The sequence below is a fragment of the Schistocerca cancellata genome, chromosome 2 (assembly GCF_023864275.1).
Source record: "Schistocerca cancellata isolate TAMUIC-IGC-003103 chromosome 2, iqSchCanc2.1, whole genome shotgun sequence".
Classification (NCBI taxonomy): Eukaryota; Metazoa; Arthropoda; class Insecta; order Orthoptera; family Acrididae; genus Schistocerca; species Schistocerca cancellata.
In genome coordinates, this window is record NC_064627.1 from 863,342,192 (window position 1) to 863,361,992 (window position 19,801).

The 19,801-nt window shown below is 44.5% G+C and overlaps 1 protein-coding gene across 1 annotated transcript in view; it reads right to left on the reverse strand.

Moving 5' to 3' along the window:
- LOC126162808 (EF-hand domain-containing protein D2 homolog) overlaps positions 1-19,801 on the reverse strand; it is a 274,450-nt gene that overhangs the window by 21,499 nt on the left and 233,150 nt on the right. Inside the window, exon 2 of the mRNA XM_049919548.1 lies at positions 3,312-3,459. Coding sequence (XP_049775505.1) covers positions 3,312-3,459 — 148 coding nt within the window. The remainder of the gene's footprint in view (positions 1-3,311; positions 3,460-19,801) is intronic.

The window sequence follows — 19,801 nt, forward strand, 5'->3', positions numbered from 1 at the left end:
CTTAGAGCCTGCCTGTCATTGAATTTAGTTAGTAGCAACTTTGGAAAGAATGCACACCAATTTTCAGCCATATTGGTCTATTTATTTGTGTTTAGCATTCGCGTGAATCAAGGAAGTCGAGTGATTGTCAAAAAATGGACGAAAAAGAATTTCATGTGGAGATTAAACATTACTTTATGAAAGGCAAAACGCCTCAGGAGACTAAAGAGAAGCTTGATAAACATTACGGTGGCTATGCACCTTCGATTAGAACAGTTTTTAAGTGGTTTAAAAATTTTCGGAGTGGCCATATGGGCCCAAGCGATACTGGAAGTTCTGAACGCCCCGTGGAGGTTACGACTCCAGAAGTCATTGATAAAATCCTTGATATGGTGATGGATGACAGAAGAGTTAAGGTGCGTCAGATTGCTAGTGCTGTGGTCATCTCGAATGAACGGATACATAATATTTTACTTAAACATTTGGACATGAGAAAGCTGTCCGCAAGATGGGTTCCGCGATTGCTCACGCTTGACCAAAAACGGAATCGCGTGAAGTGTTGCAAGGATGGTTTGCAGCTGTTCAGGAAGAATCTGCAGGACTTTAAGCGTCGTTTCGTCACTGTGGATGAAACATGGATACATTACTATACTCCTAAGACCAAACAACAATCTAAACAATGGGTTACCAAGGGAGAATCTGCACCAAAAAGGCGAAGACTATTCCTTCGGTCGGAAAGGTTAAGGTGACTGTCTTTTAGGATTCGCAAGGGATAATCATCATCGACTATCTGGAAAAGGGTAAAAATATTATAGGTACATATTATTCATTGTTACTGGGCCGTTTGAAAACCGAACTGCAAGAGAAATGCCGGCGATTGCACCGCAAAGATGTCCTTTTCCATCACGACAATGCACCAGCACACACGTCAGCAGTCGTGGTCGCAAAATTAATGGAAATTGGATTCCAACTCGCTTCACATCCCCCCTATTCTCCTGACGTGGCTCCCTCGGACTACTATTTGTTCCTCAGTTTGAAGAAATGGCTGGCAGGACAAAGATATTATTCAAACGAGGTGATAGCAGCAACTAATAGCTATTTTGCAGACCTGGACAATTCCTATTATTCGGAAGGGATCGTCAAATTACAACAGCGTTGGACGAAGTGTTTAAGTCTAAAAGGAGACTATGTCGAAAAATAAAAAAGGTTTATCCCAAACACGTGAGTAGTTTTTATTTTTCCACGGACTTTTCAAACGCCCCTCGTACGTCAAGCGTCATATCTATGTGCAGTAATGGCTGTTGGATATCTGATGGATAAATTACGAAACACGTCTGATGTCTGACTTTTAGCATTGCGACCTAGTCACCATGAATGCAGAACTACACTACTGGCCAATAAAATTGCTACACCAAGAAGAAATGCAGATGATGAACCGGTATTCATTCGACAAATATATTATACTAGAACTGACATGTGATTACATTTTCACGCAATTTGGGTGCATAGATCCTGAGAAATCAGTACCCAGAACAACAATCTCTGGCCCTAATAACGGCCTTGATACACCTGGGCATTAAGTCAAACAGAGCTTGGATGGCGTGTACAGGTACAACTGCCCATGCAGCTTCGACACGATACCACAGTTCATCAAGAGTAGTGACTGGCGTATTGCGACGAGCCAGTTGCTCGGCCACCACTGACCAGACGTTTTCAATTGGTGAGATATCTGGGGAATGTGCTGGCCAGGGCAGCAGTCGAACATTTTCTGTACCCAGACAGGTCTTACAGGACCTGCTGAAATGAAGGGTTTCGCAGGGATCGAATGAAGGGTAGAGCCACGGGTCGTAACACATCTGAAATGTAACGTCCACTTTTCAAAGTGTCGTCAATGCGAACAAGAGGTGACAGACGTGTAACCAATGGCACCCCATACCATCACGCCGCGTGATACACCAGTATGGCGATGACGAATACACGATTCCAATGTGCGTTCACCGCGATGTCGCCAAACACGGATGCGACCATCATGATTCTGTAAACAGGACCTGGATTCATCCGAAAAAATGATGTTTAGCCATTCGTGCACCCAGGTTCGTCGTTGAGTACACCATCGCAGGCGCTCCTGTCTGTGATGCAGCGTCAAGGGTAACCGCAGCCACTGTCTCCGAGCTGATAGTCCATGCTGCTGCAAACATCGTCGAACTATTCGTGCAGATTGTTTTTGTCTTGCAAACGTCCCCATGTGTTGACGCAGGGATCGAGACGTGGCTGCACGATCCGTTACAGACATGCGGATAAGATGCCTGTCATCTCGACTGCTAGCGATACGAGGCCGTTGGGATCCAGCACGCTCCTGAACCCACCTATTCCATATTCTGCTAAGAGTCATGGGATCTCGACCAACGCGAGCAGCAATGTCGCGATACGATAAACCGCAATCGCGATAGGCTACAATCCGACCTTTATCAAAGTCGGAAACGTGATATTACGCATTTGTCCTCCTTACACGAGGCATCACAACAACGTTTCACCAGGCAACGCCGGTCAACTTCTGTTTGTGTACGAGAAATCGATTGTAAACTTTCCTCATGCCAGCACGTTGTAGGTGTCGCCACCGGCGCTAACCTTGTGTGAATGCTCTGGAAAGATAATCATTTGCGTATCACAGCATCTTCTTCCTGTCGGTTAAATTTCGCGTCTGTAGCACGCCATCTTCGTGGTGTAGCAATTGTAATGGCCAGTAGTGTACTATTGTCGCCAGCCTCCTGCGTAACTTTGCGTCATGAAATTGAAATATTCTGTAAGATCTTTGAATCCCTGGCATTGATTTCTTGCCAGTATGCGTGTCGATAACAGGCAAAAATGATCGAGATTTCAGATTTCCGGAATGGATGAACTGTCTATATGCAGAATTAAATTTGTACAGAACCCTCAGTATCCGAGTCCTACACGCACCTGGACTTTCTTTTGGGAGTTATATCAAAATGTGTCGAATTATTAATGTTTAATTTTTGAGCCTCACGTAACGCAAACATAAAAAATTACAAAAATCCGGTGGCATCATCAGCGTAAGTGGAATGGCTTACGTTGAAATCTAGCAGGAAGCCTGCGACCTTTATGTGAATAATGAGCGCGTCAGTCTCTTCGCCGTTTTATTTGGTCACTAACAACAGATCAGTTGTTACATTTTTACAACAAGTGACGTGTCGTTTTTATCGATCAGACAAAGCGGCGAATAGAAAGGCGTGCTCATTGCCAACTGGATGGGCTTGATGCACTCTACAGAGTCCGGTGGCGGCAGGCCGTCCCGGGCAGAGCGGGATACGCACCTCCCGGAAGCTGATGCGGTCGTCGCCGTCCTCGTCGACCTCCTTGATCATCGCCTTGAGGCTGAGGTGCGTCTGCGGGGCGCCCAGGCGCTCCATCATGCGCTTCACCTCGTTCAGGTCCAGGTAGCCGTCGCCACCCTCGTCATACCTGCAACACCACACAGACCTCCGTCAGTACTCTGCCTCCGTAGAGAATGGGTCAGATCCGCGGCTGAGCGACAACCAGGAAATAAATCACTTAGTAACATGAAACTTCAAGGCTCCGAGACATTTTCAAGTCTCAAACAGCTACGATGTACGAGGTGCATTCAAGTTATAAGGCCTCCGATTTTTTTTCTCCGGACTAGAAAGAGATAGAAACATGAGCATTGTTTTAAAATGAGGTCGCGTTCATTGTCGATACGTCCCAGAGATGGCAGCACCGTACAGCAGATGGAATTTTACCGCCAGCGGCGAGAATGAGAACTGTTTTAAATACTTAAAATGGCGACGTTTTCCTTACTTCAACAGCGTGCAATCATTCGTTTTCTGAATTTGCGTGGTGTGAAACCAACTGAAATTCATCGACAGTTGAAGGAGACATGTGGTGATGGAGTTATGGATGTGTCGAAAGTGCGTTCGTGGATGCGACAGTTTAATGAAGGCAGAACATCGTGTGACAACAAACCGAAACAACCTCGGGCTCGCACAAGCCGGTCTGACGACGTGATCGAGAAAGTGGAGAGAATTGTTTTGGGGGATCGCCGAATGACTGTTGAACAGATCGCTTCCAGAGTTGGCATTTCTGTGGGTTCTGTGCACACAATCCTGCATCACGACCTGAAAATGCGGAAAGTGTCATCCAGGTGGGTGCCACGATTGCTGACGGACGACCACACGGCTGCCCGTGTGGCATGTTGCCGAGCAATGTTGACGCGCAACGACAGCACGAATGGGACTTTCTTTTCGTCGGTTGTGACGATGGATGAGACGTGGATGCCATTTTTCAATCCAGAAACAAAACGCACTTCTTTACTGACAAAGAAATTTGTATTTTTTCCTTTTTAATAAAAATATTAACAGAGCTTATGATTATTCACTCCAGTCCCGCCTGATGCAAGCATCTAACGAATTTATCGCTTTTCGCATGTTCCCAGCAGGACCTTTGAGTGCTTCGGCAATTTTCCACTAATCATATTCGTTTTCCTTCGACTGTTGTGCTGTGTTTCTTTTGAATCCCAGAAGCACGTATGAAATCTACTTTCTTCGGTCAGCTTGCTCACGCAGTTCATGTGAACAACAACAGAAGTAGACAAGACGGCAGACGAAAGTTATCTTAACTGATAGCGCCGAATGATTCGCTAGATGAGCGCCAACTAGCAGAACTCGAACGAACAGAAGAGAATGCAAACCGAACACCACCGAATGCCGTTTTCTCAAGCGCGCTTAGCGTTTACGTTCGACAGAATTACCGTTCGCTGTTGCACGTTCGTTCCCGTGTAGAAGGGGGGATGAACTTATCATCCAATACCGCTCATATGGGCCTGTCCTGTCCGCTACTATGGACGGAACGGTAGGCTTCTGGTATTCGGAGACAGGGATGATTTTGTCAAGCCTGGTCCAATAAAATCAACCCAAATTTGGAGAGAAGCATGAGGAGGGAGGGGGAGGGGGAGGGGGAGGAGAGAGAGAGAGAGAGAGAGAGAGAGAGAGAGAGAGAGAGAGAGAGAGGGGGGGGGAGAGGGGGAGAGAGAGAGAGAGAGAGAGAGAGAGAGACACGCCTTCCGCTGTTTGAACATGTAGCCAGGAAGTGACGCTGGTGAATGTCCTCCAGTGGACGCTAACGGATACGGCAGAGGATCGCGCGCGACTCCGGACTACGGGAATGCCTGGCTACGGAACCCCGGAAAAATTTCTCTGTTGAATAATTCACGCGCCGTGCATGCGGACGCGCCGCCATGACCCGCTATACGATCCTCGCCGGCGTCAGATCTGTCTCCTTCGTCGACACTTCCCACTCAATGAGCGATTCTGGCGCCGCCTACGGGAAGTTCACTCATTTTAGCTCGGTCCGTACATATAACGCACATGTACACAGAAATCACTGAACCTGTTTGAAGGGTTTGCTTTGTTCCAGTCGTGTGTGTATCACACGAGGAGTTGGGAGGGTGGAGGGAGAATTGACTAGCTAGAAGCTACGATCTCTATTTACCTGTTGTCATTCGTGTGATGCAACATTGGCACTATAACTTGAAACACACACCTATTCGCAATGCGGACGTTGTCTGAAATAGGTGATACGAAAAAGCTAGCATACATTCATACGAGTACTTTCATTCCACAGCATTACTTTTTGGGACACTTGCCAAGCCAAGCTAAGCTAAAGTTTTCAGAGTCCAACACGATTTATTTGTGATTTATTTGTGGTGTGAACTCAAGAACTTCACGCAGAGGCCTGTTCGAAAAACTGCGAAACTAAATAATGCTTTCAATGTATTAAGTTCTTAAAGAAATGTCAAATACTGTATTCGCTTTCTACATTTTCCTTGTTCATGTAGTAGAACTGCCGCATCCGGCAAGACGTTTTATGTAGCCTGCAAAATTTTATCGTTGTACGACATACGTTGTACGATATGTTCCGCCATAAATACTGAGCTGCATGAAAACTAAACTCCAGGACGAAACTAACTAGCGATACAGACGAAATATGTGTACAAATATGTTAAAGATGTGTGACATGTGCGTACACGGATAATGTCGCTGGCAGAAAGCTGTTCCTAAATCCCTCGATCGATTTCAACCATACCTGGTACACTTAATACTTACTATCTGAACGGAATGGACAGTGTCTTGAAAGGAAGATGAACATCAACAAAAGCAAAACGAGAATAATGGAATGTAGTCGAATTAAATCGGTTGATGCTGCGGGAATTAGATTAGGAAATGAAACGCTTAAAGTAGTAAAGGAGTTTTGCTTTTTGGGGAGCAAAATAACTGGTGATGGTCGAAGTAGAGAGGATATAAAATGTAGACTGGCAATGGCAAGGGAAGCATTTCTGAAGAAGAGAAATCTGTTAACACCGAGTATAGATTTAAGTGTCAGGAAGTCGTTTCTGAAAGTATTTGTATGGAGTGCAGCCATGTATGGAAGTGAAACATGGACGATAAATAGTTTAGACAAGAAGAGAATAGAAGCTTTCGAAATGTGATGCTACAGAAGAATGCTGAAGATTAGATGGGTAGATCACATAACTAATGAGGAGGTATTGAACAGAACTGGAGAGAAGAGAAATTTGTGGCACAACTTGACTAGAAGAAGGGATCGGTTGGTACGGCATATTCTGAGGCATCAAGGGATCACCAATTTAGTATTGGAGGGCAACGTGGAGGGAAAAATCGTAGAGGGAGACCAAGAGATGAATACACTAAACAGATTTGGAAGGATGTAGGTTGCAGTAGGTATTGGGACATGATGAACCTTGCAGAGGATAGAGTAGCAAGGAGAGCGTCATCAAACCAGTCTCTGGACTGAAGGCCACAACAACAACATCTGGAAGGAAATACTGTGAAGGGAAAGAATCATCAATCTCCTACTGGGGTGGGGATGATGGACAGAGAACGGTGAAGGGCGAGGAGATGTAGAGACAGAGAGGTGAAAGGGGGAGATGGAACTAAATGAAACATGTCAATTACAGCACATACACTTAACAATAAGCGTCGATCTCTAAGTACGGAACCCGGAACCAGTTGTCGGATGCCTCTATCAGTTTCCAGCGGCTACCAAAAATTTTAAGCAAGTAGTGACCGAATTTAAAAATTAAAATATTAACATAATCTACTCGTTATGTGAAAGGTTCAACACAGTAAGTGAAGTATTACGGCTATAAACTACACTAAGACAAAAAATCCCAACACCAAGAAATAATTAAAACAGAGTAAGGAATTTCTAGAATACATTTTCCTAGGTAACATATTAAAGTTGCAAGTTCACAGGTTAATATAAGAGCGAGGAAAGTCATTGTCCATGTGAAATGCTGGTTGATTAATAACGGGTGTAACCTCAAGTATGTTAAATGCAAGCATGCAAACGCGCATTCATTGTGAAGTACAGGTGCCAAATGTCAGTTTATGCGATGGAATTTCCTGCCTGTTGCTCTCGGTCAGTCAATACTGGGACGGTTGTGGATGACGCTGGAGTTGTCCGATGATGTCCCATATGTGCTCCATTGGAGACATATTTGCTGATCAAACAGATCAAGGCAGCATGTCGACACTCTGTAGACCATTTCTACATCTACATCCACACTCCGCAAGCCACCTGACGGTGCGTGGCGGAGGGCACCCTGAGCACCTCTATCGGTTCTCCCTTCTATTCCAGTCTCGTATTGTTCGTGGAAAGAAGGATTGTCGGTATGCCTCCGTGTGGGCTCTAATCTCTCTGATTGTATCCTCATGGTCTCTTCGCGAGATATACATTGGAGGGAGCAATATACTGCTTGACTCTTCGGTGAAGGTATGTTCTCGAAACTTTGACAAAAGCCCGTACCGAGCTACTGAGCGTCTCTCCTGCAGAGTCTTCCACTGGAGTTTATCATCTCCGTAACGCTTTCGCGATTACTAAATGATCCTGTAACGAAGCGCGCTGCTCCCCGTTGGATCTTCTCTATATCTTCTATCAACCCTATCTGGTACGGATCCCACACTGCTGAGCAGTATTCAAGCAGTGGGCGAACAACCGTACTGTAACCTACTTCCTTTGTTTTCGGATTGCATTTCCTTAGGATTCTTCCAATGAATCTCAGTCTGGCATCTGCTTTACCGACGATCAACATTATATGATCATTCCATTTTAAATCACTCCTAATGCGTACTCCCAGATAATTTATGGTATTAACAGCTTCCAGTTGCTGACCTATTTTGTAGCTAAATGATAAAGGATCTATCTTTCTGTGTATCCGCAGCACATTACACTTGTCTACATTGAGATTCAATTGCCATTCCCTGCACCATGCGTCAATTCGCTGCAGATCCTCCTGCATTTCAGTACAATTTTCCATTGTTACAACCTCTCGATACACCACAGTATCATCTGCAAAAAGCCTCAGCGAACTTCCGATGTCATCCACCAGGTCATTTATGTATATTGTGAATAGCAACGGTCCTACGACACTCCCCTGCAGCACACCTGAAATCACTCTTAGTTCGGAAGACTTCTCTCCATTGAGAATGACATGCTGCGTCCTGTTATCTAGGAACTCCTCAATCCAATCACAGAATTGTGTGGTTACAACAGCGTTATGTGGGCGAATGTTATCCTGCTGGGAAACATCCTCTGGAATTGTATCACAACTGGTCGAATCTCGTACAAATTCGTAGTCAGGGTGCATGGCATGATCAAGAGTGTGCTCCCACTCGAGACCATACCTCCAGGAGATCTAATGTGTCTAGGCCTCAGATAGGTTGGTTGCAGGCGCTCAGCTGCCCTCTTCCTATCCAAGCCAGAACCGGCTTTCATCACAAAACGCAGACAGACACCCACTCCGCTCTCCAATAAGCTTTCCCTTGACACGACTGAAATCACAAACGCCGATGGTTTGGGTTCAGTGGTATGCACGCTAAAGGACGTCTGGCCCTGAGCTGTCGTTGAAGTAACAGATTTGTAATAGTTCGCTGTGTCACTGTGGTTCAACCTGGTGCTCGGATTGCTAATGCAGACGTGTTACCATGCGTCACAGCCCCACACCGACCATGCTGCTCCGTGTAGTGCCACGTACCCTTCCGGAACCCGGTCTTCTTGCGACAGTGCCTTCCCGTGACCACTTGCCAGTTCTCATGTAGAGTGGCTACATTCCTACCTTGTCTTTTTGCAATGTTGCTTCTCGCAGCCCTGTTATACGACCTCGTTCAGACTCGGTGAAATTTTGATAACGGCGTCTTTGTCGCCTTAAAGGCATTCTTGACTAACATCAAGTCACTACGTCCAGTCTCAAAGGTAACTAACTCTCACCACCGTTACAGCGTGTATTTAAAGCAAACATGATTTGCATCTTTTTAGTGGCGCTGCTGTTGCCACTCATGCGACTGGCGTGAAATTTGATGTCATCTTTCAGATGTAGAAACACGCCTACCAACTTTATCTCGCACAATTCCCCCCTGGTGTTGGCAGCCGCGCGGAGTGGCCGCGCGGTTTGAGGCGCCCTGTCACGGATTGTGCGGTCCTTCGAGTACTCGCGCGCGCGCGCGGGTGTGTGTGTGTGTGTGTGTGTGTGTGTGTGTGTGTGTGTGTGTGTGAGAGAGAGAGAGAGAGAGAGAGAGAGAGAGAGAGAGAGAGAGATAGAGAGAGAGATTGAGAGAGAGAGAGAGAGAGAGAGAGAGAGAGAGAGAGAGAGAGAGAGAGAGAGAGAGCGAGAGTTGTTCTTAGCGGAAGTTAGTTTAAGTAGTGTGTAAGTCTAGGGACCGATGACCTCAGCAGTTTGGTCCCTTAGGAAATAATACTCATTTTTTGGTGTTGGGATTTTTGTTGTGCCTGTGTATGTGTATTTCTTGAGGCAGCGTAATCAAATGGTTCAAATGGCTCTAAGCACTATGGGACTTAACATCCGAGGTCATCAGTCCCCTAGAGTTAGAACTACTTAAACCTAACTAACCTAAGGACATCACACACATCCATGCCCGAGGCAGGATTCCAACCTGCGACCGTAGCAGGCGCATGGTTCCGGACTGAAGCGCCTAGAACCGCTCGGTCACAACGGCCAGCCACGGCTGCGTAATCCACCGCGCACAAATACCAAGACTACATTTATCCGGTATTTGAGAACGAAATCACTTAAGTGACTTGCAACAAAACTTTACGCATGATTTCAAACGTTTTATAAATTTTTTCTCGCTTACGTGTTTAACGTAAAACATTTACTAGAGTAACTCATTAAAGAGTAAAAGCAGTTTTAAGCTGCCTTACACATGGGAGTTCGACTCAAGAATCGGGAGTTCGACTCAAGAATCGGGAGTTTATTATACAAAGAGAGTATAAGATAAAAATTATCGTGTGTATTTTTCTTGCTTTTATCTGAAGTCATGTGAACCACATAAAGGAAAGATTTCAAACTGTAAACATTTGTTAGTATATTATCCTCTGTCAATAGCTACCAGTAATGCATTTTCTGCAGTTAAAATTACATCTTCTCCCTGGAAACGGGAGTTTTCTGTAGTCGGTCAGTTTTAGTTTCACAGTCTGGCAAGGCAAAATTACTGGACTTTGTTTATTTTTCTTATAGCTACGAAAATGCACTTTTAAAGGGGAACCAAATGATCAGGGAGTAATAAAGGCAGGTGACAAGTTGCCAGCCTTCTATCGAAACGTATCTTGTCAATTTGTCCACTTTTGTCATAAAACAGTACCTCATATGAGCGTGATCACTTACATTAACGCCGGCCGCGGTTCTAGGCGCTTCAGTCCTGAACCGCGTGACTGCTACGGTCACAGGTTCGAATTCTGTCTGGGGCCTGGATGTGTGTGATGTCCTTAGGTTAGTTAGGTTTAAGTAGTTCTAAAGTTCTAGGGGACTGATGACCTCAGATGTCAAGTCCCACAGTCCTCAGAGCCATTTTGAACTTACATAAACGTGTGTGTCAGTAATACACAGACGCAGGAAATTTTCAGATTTTAGAGTTACTTTTCTCTTGGTATTTGTTATCAAATACGTACTTCTAACGCCAATTGTACTTTATTTCCTGAACTGGTTAGTACATACAAATTTGCTCAGTTTGCCAACATTTGTGTGTTGAGTGAACCAAAATATTTTCTGTGGACGAGATGGTCGCACTGCATGTCCATATTGAATATAACCAGAGGTAACTGCAATCACTCACTCACGAAACGCTTCTTTATCCATGAAGAAATTTTAGAGCATTTCGGGCTCTCCATCAGATGGTTTTTAGCACTGTGCCTGGTTTCATGCAGCTGTGTGGGAAACACTGATGTTAGCACTTACCTGGCAGCTTTCATTTCCATTGCCTACTGGTCGCAGAATTAATCACTATTCGGTATGCACACAGTGAGCTTAATCCTGTTGTCCAAAGGTAATGAAAATGGAAGCCGTCAGGCGGAAGCTAACAACATACCGCCCCTACTGCACCATGAAGCAAATTCTAGTCCTAAAAAGGTAAATATGAAAATTTCTGAAAGCATCATCTGATGATGAGCCAAAAATGTTCGAAAACTGGTTTATGGAAATAAAGTTTTCGTAAGTGGGTGGTCGTAGTTATCCCTGTCTGTATTGAATTAGTACACAGTCATGGCGATCTGCAATACCCATCATGGATAAGCTTGCCATGTCCAAACGTTCGAAGTTTGTACATACTCCTTTAAGTGAACGTCTTAGGTAAAAAGACATTTTTTTCTATTTTGCTGGTAGCACTGTCGTTTGTAAGTTAATTAATTGTGGTTCTCATATTAGCAATTTGGAAAACCTACACATTTAGCGAAAATTCGTGAATTGTGAGAATTGTTTACATGATTAAATAAATAAAAGCCAAGTCTGAAAGCTGTATCTGGAAGCTTTATTTTTCCTTTACACAGTAGCTTACAGGTTTCGTTATTTACGCCATTTATACAGCATTAGCTCTCGGGGACGTTTTAAACTCAGCCTGGGAGTCACGCAGCCCGCAGCTACAACTTGCTATGTGGGTTGCTTCACGGCAGGCGGCCGCCACGGCTTGAATGAGGGGCAGGCAAACGAAATCACAACGAGACCATGGAACAGTTCCATTCACAAATAGTCACCACACGCGTCAAGATAGTTATCCCACTGAAGACGAGACCATCAATTAATGATTCGTAGAACACGTTCCGGCCGCTGACATCCGAAACTGCACCCACCCTTGCACTACATCGTCCGACTAAACCCGTCGCCCACGTATGTTTCATCATGTCGCCAAAATCCCTGAAGTGTAGCCTTTGTCCGATCCGTAACGTGGGGGCCGGCGTTATCGTGCAACATGATGATACCATCCCACAGCATTCAGATAGCCCGTGGACAAACAGCATAGGCAACAGTGAAATTTCCCACATCTTCGCCGCCAAAGAAATCCAAAACTGTTCACGCAAGTCCCAGTAAGGTCATGAAGACCTCCTTCGACTGCAGGGGCTATCTACTTGTAGAGTTCCTCGAGCGTGGAGTCACAATCAATGCGCAGCATTATGAAAACACTTTCCAGAAGCTGCGACGCGGCATAAAGTGAAAACTTTCCGGAGTCCGAACCATCATGATGCACAATAACGCCCGCCGCCACACTGACTACGCTTCGTGATCTCGTTAACATCTAACGATTTTTCTCAGTAGAAATTGTGAGTAAATCTCGTCTGCTGCTCTTCGCTATCGTACTTTTGAGGGGCGAAGTGAGGAAAGCCGTCTACGGTATTTGCACGTAGCACGTTTCCTTCCTTCCTCAAACTGCTGCAGCGAATCATCATAAACAGTCTTGCCCCGAGGAGTGCACAAATATAGCACTGTATACCTAGAATCCTTCTCCGCTGAAACAGTGATGACACATCGATCTCAGGAATTCCTCACGGTTATTTGTGAAATAATTTTATCACTTCTGAGCACGTCCCGGCCCCTATAAATGATTTTTAGCCAATACACCGAAAAACCAGCGCGGCGATACGGATTGTTTCAAACAATTGTGCCGCCGGCCGGTGTGGCCGAGCGGTTCTAGGCGCTTCAGTCTGGAACCGCGCGACCGCTACGGTCGCAGGTTTGAATCCTGCCTCGGGCATGGATGTGTGTGATGTCCTTAGGTTTTAGTTAGGTTTAAATAGTTCTAAGTTCTAGGGGACTGATGACCTCAGATGTTAAGTCCCATAGTGCTCAGAGCCATTTGAACCAAACAGTGGTGCCCTTACATCCGCACCAGAAAAGAGACTAGTTTATTCTCAGGGAACAACACAAAGTTATTTGCGGAATATAAATAGCAGAATTGTTTGCACGTCATTACGGCTACACGTCCCTCCCAGAGGAAGTGATGTCTCAAGTTTTTGTTTAATGTAAATTCTGCCCCTTACTAAAAACTTAATGTCTACAGTCGTATCCACACTGTAATATCACACTCATTACTACTACTACTACTACTACTACTACTACTACTACTACAAGTGTGCTTATTGTACACACATCAAAAAAGTTTTGCCTCACCCCGGTTCCCAGAGCTCCTGAAGATAGACGTTGACTGTGCATATTGTAACACAGGCACAGTCCCTTTGACTGTTCAGAAATGTCACTAAGCCCGCCTAAAGATGTAAACAACCATGCATGAGCAGCGCCTATTAGACGGAGTGGGTCCGACAGCCGATCAGTTCCAGTCATTCCACCAGGAAGGAGGTACACGGCTCGTGTTGTCTGTAGTTCAACCATGCCTAGACGGTCAATACCGCGGTTCGATCGCGTCCGCATTGTTACTTTGTGCCAGGAAGTGCTCTCCACAACGGAAGTGTCCAGGCGTCTTGGAGTGAACCAAAGCGATGTTGTTCGAACATAGAGGAGATACAGAGAGAGACAGGACCTGCCGATGGCATGCCTCGCTCAGGCCGCCCAAGGGCTACTACTGAAGTGGATGACAGCTACCTACGGATTATGGCTCGGAGGAACCCTGACAGCAACGCCACCATATTGAATAATGCTTTTCGTGCAGCCACAGGACGTCGTGTTACGACTCAAACTGTACGCAATAGGCTGCATGATGCGCAGCTTCATTCCCGACACCATGGCGAGGTCCATCTTTGCAATCACGACACCATGCACCGCGGTATAGATGGGCCCAACAACATGCCGAATGGACCGCTCAGGATTGGCATCACGTTCTCTTCGTCGATGAGTGTCGCATACGCCTCCAACCAGACAATCGTCGCAGACGTGATTGGAGGCAATCCGATCAGGCTGAACGCCTTAGACACACTGTCCAGCGAGTGCAGCAAGGTGGAGGTTCCCTGCTGTTTTGCGATGGCATTATGTGGGGCCGACGTACGCCGCTGGCGTACACCAGTACACCAGTACTGCCCACACAGCTGCATGAAACCAGGTCCAGTGATAAAAACCATCTCGTGGAGAGCCCGAAATGCTCTAAAATTGCTTCATCGATATAAAGAAACGTTTCGTGAATGTTTGCAGTTTCATGGAAGGCATCGCAACGGCTGTACGAGACGTGAATGCCATCCTCCGACCGATAGTGCAACCACATCGGCAGAATATTGGCGAGACATTCGTTTTCATGGACGACAATTCGCGCCTCCCATCGTGCACATCTTGTGAATGACTTCCTTCAGGCTAACGACATCGCTCGACTTGAGTGTCCAGCATGTTCCCCAGACATGAATCCTATCGAACATGACTGGCATAGATTGAAATGGGCTGTTTATGGACGACGTGACCCACGAACCACAACAGTGCCTTGATGAACTTGTGGATACTATGCCACGACGAATAAAAGCATGCATCAATGCAAGAGGACATTCCACTGGGTATTGGATGTACCGGTGTGTACAGCATTCTGGACCACCACGTATGAAGGTCTCGCTGTACGGTGGTACAACATACAATGTGTGGCTTTCATGAGCAATAAAAAGGGCGGGAATGATGTTTATGTTGATCTCTATACCAATTTGCTGTACAGGTTACGGAACTCTCGGAACCGAGGTGACGCAAAACTTTTTTTGATGTGTGTATAGTAACTGAGTTGCTTAACCTTCCTTACTTTGTGACAACTAATTTAAAATTTTAAAACAAGATACCTAATGAGAACACATTCCTCTAGATGGAATATCGATTGGTTTTCTAGAAACAAGCTATCGTTGATTTAGACATAAAATATAGTTTAAATAATTTCGTGCAATAAACACAAGGTGTAGGTACATACAATACATAAAGAGTCAAAAATTTCCTTGTTTTTATTGTTAACTTCGAATTACTTTTTGTAGAGCCTCTTCAAACTCGTCAGTTCCACAGTATCTCTTTGTGCTTGGTGGCTTCTTCTGGCAAATAACGTGTTAAAAATTTACACTACTTTTCACACTTCCATTTATTACCTTATCCATAGTAATATTATAAATGTGAACTAGCTTTTCCATTACGCTGAAACGATTTCGATGAAATTTTTTATGGAGACAACATGGAACCTGACGAAGAACACAGCTGCATTAGAAAGGCAAAAAAATAGACCCCAAAGAGGGTGAAGCATGAATGGAGCATATTTTTTTTTTACATCAGTGAAAATAAACCATGATAAAACCTACTAAATTTGTTGCGTAATTTACACGTTGTATAGCTACTTCAGTAGCACGATGTATAGATGTGAGCTACTCTACATTCACTAATCGGGAACGACACTGTCCGCATCATCATGCGTTGTGGTAGTAGGAGATGGAGAGGGAGGGGGGGGGGGGTAAAAGAGGGTGTGGACAAATCACGAGCCGTGCTTACCCAAACAGGCAGATACTTGAAGGCAGGTGACGTTATTGCAAGTAAAATCTCTTATTTACTCTCAATCACTCTTCGTAACTAGACTATTGCTATGTGTCCATAGCTGGCGTGAAAAGCGTCAGACGTCAAGTGATCACTTAACAACACGGAGGTGCTGCATTTATCAGCTCCTAATAGATTTTGAAAGGGGGGCTGCAATGTGGATCTTCATTTGGCCAGCTGGTCGTATTATACAACATCCAGATTTCTGGGGCATTCGGATGTGACGATGGCCTGTTGGACTGCATGCCAACATGAGAGCAGCCAAACTCACCATCAACGTTCCGGCGGACCACGTCTGACCACCACAAGCTAGGATCGCCGTACCGTGCACAAAGCACATCGTCGGTCCTGCTTATCTGTGCCTGCCATCCAAGAGCACGTAATGGACATACTGCAACATTATTTCATTCCGCACCACTCTTCGGAAACAAATACCAGCGGGACTAAGTCCTAAACGCCCCGTGCGTAGACAACTGTTGACACCACAACATAAACGGCTTCTCTTAGTGCCAAGTTCTTTGTAAACATGAGTCGAGTTTGCAGTCACTGAAGTAACATCACATACCCTCTCAATCCGTGAAGTTTTGTTTCATTTCCTGCTCCTCTTCTGGAAGCTGCACTTTTGTTTTGGATGTGACGTTCTTTACGTTGTAGTGAATTGTGATGGACTAAGCTGTAGTTTCCCAGAATCTTATCGATGAAGAACAAGCGCTGATATGAAGTTATCAATCTTCAAATAACGGCATTTGTAGTCGCCTTGTCAGCGAACTTTTCTTAAGAAATATTTCCAGCAAGCAGCCTATACGAAGTTCTCCTGGTAATATGCAGGAAGATTTGTGTTCGCAGAAGATTTGTCAGATCTAAAGGGCCTGCTAAGGCCTGTCACCAATCTTCTTTGCCGCTGAGTCGTTTTGCACGTAGAACAGTAACGGCACTACTCATTGGTAAACTCCATTGCTGCCCTCTGTACCCTACGTAAGAATTCGACCATGCCACAATACAACTGCGGAAATACAGTGAACATTGTCTAAGACTTGTGAACAGGAAATCTACACACAAAGACTTCATCATCTGGTCAATGCTGCAGTGGCTGTAACACTGGACTCGTATTCTGAATGACAGCAATTCGAATCCCCAAACGGGGGTCTGGGTTCAGATTTGTCGTGGTTTCAGTTGATCATTCGAGACAAATATCGGGATGTGTTCTTCAAAAATCTATTTCCTTCCTTTTTCCTCCCCCAGCAGGAGTTTTTACTCCGTCCGTAATGATGTCATTGTCGAAGGGACGGTATACTACAACGCTCTTTAATCGTTTGAACGTGATGAAATTGTTACTGATAAAAAGTATATAATTAAAATGTCGCATTTGGACAGTGTGGAAATGCGATTATGCAATTACGAGCATGAAGCAAAAGTGCCGAAGCCTGAAGCACAAAGTTGCCTTTTTAAAGTTTTTGATGATAAAATATTTTCATGAAGCCGAAAAGCGGCATCAAGTTAGCCAAAACCGAGAGAGATGGCGCAGTGTAAAGACACTGTCCTCTCGTTCTGAAGGACGGCAGTTCGCTCCCTCGTTCGATCACTTAGATTTAGGTTGTTCCTAAATCGCTTAAGACGAATTCTGGGATGGTTTCGTCCCTAGGCATTGCAAGTTTCCTGTTCCTGTTTACCTACCCCCAAGCTCTTGCTCCTCATTTCATTTTATAAAGCCGACACTGAAGAGTGGACATCAGAGTGCCGAATATTTGAAGTGCTGACGGCGTTACTGGGACGTAGTGGTCACAATACTGTTGGTAATGTAGAACTTTTCTTTCTCAGTAGCAAAGTATTTTTATTAACATACTAGCTGTTCCCAGACGCGCTTTGCTGTGGCTCTGTCTGCTTAAATGGAAAAGTGAAACATCCCCTTAGAAAAATTAATGAATTACTGTGCTGATAAACCTCTTACATTATTTGATTTTCAAACAGCTGAGCAGAACTGAACGTACTCAGATATTTCGCTCTTTACCTATTCTGATCAACACTAACCTGACAGCCAATATTTTTAGCGCAACGTAATCTGACTTTCAATAATCCCTACAAGAGAATGGCCCTGACTAACCTATACGTTTCACCACTCACTCACCTCACAAAAATCTTCGTTACTCGAACTACTGCAATACAGCGAGCGCCACTACTGCCAGCTAAATAAAAGATTCTAACTACTGAAGGCGCTAACTGCTGATAGGCATAGGGTTCAAAAGTCGTAATATATATAGCAGTTCATGACATCCAGTCTTACAAATTTACTGTCTCTGATGGACTCACGTCCAGATCATCCGCTCTCAAAACTCCGCCATTTGTCTCCCCACATCCAGCACTGCTGGCGAGTGGCGGCTCACCTCCAACTGTGCAACGCTAAGCGCAGTTAACAGCCAACTGCCCAACACTACAATAGCATATATTCCAACAATGCAAACCAACCACAGCCTTCACACAGCACAGACAGTGATTTTCATATAGAGCGCAACGTGGCGTTACCAACATAAAAACCTAAACAGCCTACTTACAAAAGAGAAGAGAAACCACACGTTTCTGATTGATGGGAACTGGATATATTTCATAATCTTTGCTCTCCCCTGCCTCTGTCCATCTCTATCTCCATCTCCCCCTGTCTTTGTCCATCTCCTCCTCCTCCCCACTCTCTCTCCCGTTTTCTGTATCTAGTCCTCCCAGTCCTCTTTCAATCTCCCCCCGCCCCCTCTCTGACCTTAAGCCCCACACACACACACACACACACACACACACACACAGAGAGAGAGAGAGAGAGGGGGGGGGGGTGTACATCCGACCGGATGGGTAAACCCGACCGTTCTCTATTTGTGAGAAGCGGCTAAGCGGAGCGATTTCGCATTAGTGTTACCATAGAGAGCATTCGAAATAATTAAAATGTCTCCTTGACAGCTTTGCTGCATTTGACATTTAGACACTCAAAAGACAAGTGTGTTTTCGATTGTTTCAATTTAATTTTTGTGCAAATTGCATCACTAGATTCACCTTATTAAATAAAACGATCGCAAAACAAATGGTAAGTGATTTTGTAGTGTATTTAGTGATCTATTCAGCGCATGTATAATTGTTGTTGGAAATTTACACGAAATTGTTTCTATGTGTGTTAAATGAAAAATGGCATGGTGGGGTAAAGCGGACCGCTAAATGGTGGGGTAAATCCGTCCGCATATTTTTTATCGCTTGTGTGTACGGAATTATTTATTTATGGAAACAAAATAAGTTCTTGTTCATTTTTAGGAAAATGGTACGAAATTTCAAACGAAAAACGACAAACCTCCATCAAAACGATATTCGCCGAGCAGTTACTGCAATGCAAATGGGAATGGCTTTACGGGGTGTCGCTCGTGATTTTAACATTCAGAGATCGACATTGCTGTTACACCGCCGTGCAATGAAATCATCTTTTTTCAGTTAAAATTTTCATTCAGTTAACTTCAGTACATTTAGTACTCTAAACAGTTTTTTTATCACATTTTGTTCATTTATGTGCAAAACATAATCGCTTACAAATATTTTCCAAAAAGCCGTTAATTTAGAACTATTTCTATGCAAAATCAGCCAAACAAATACGGGGACGGATTAACCCCACCGTTTTTGCAAATGGCAAAAATGGACGTTCGACGTTTCTTAAAATAAGGATATCTCGAACACTATTGATGGTACAACCAAAATATTTTGCAAACAGTTGCTCCTTTATATTACCTATAATTTAACGTACATGACGTTAAGATACGACCTCGGACAAGCGTTTTGTAGATTTCAAAGAATAAGGTGCCTAAAAACACGCCCGAATTATAATTCAACATTGTATCAAAACTTCAAAGCAACCGGTCAAGAACTTTCGGAGCTATTTGGTTTTGAACAAACTTTTACATTTATACAGAAGACTGGTTTCAATGCCTTGTTCAGAATCATCACATATAAAATACTTTGCTACGAATAGCA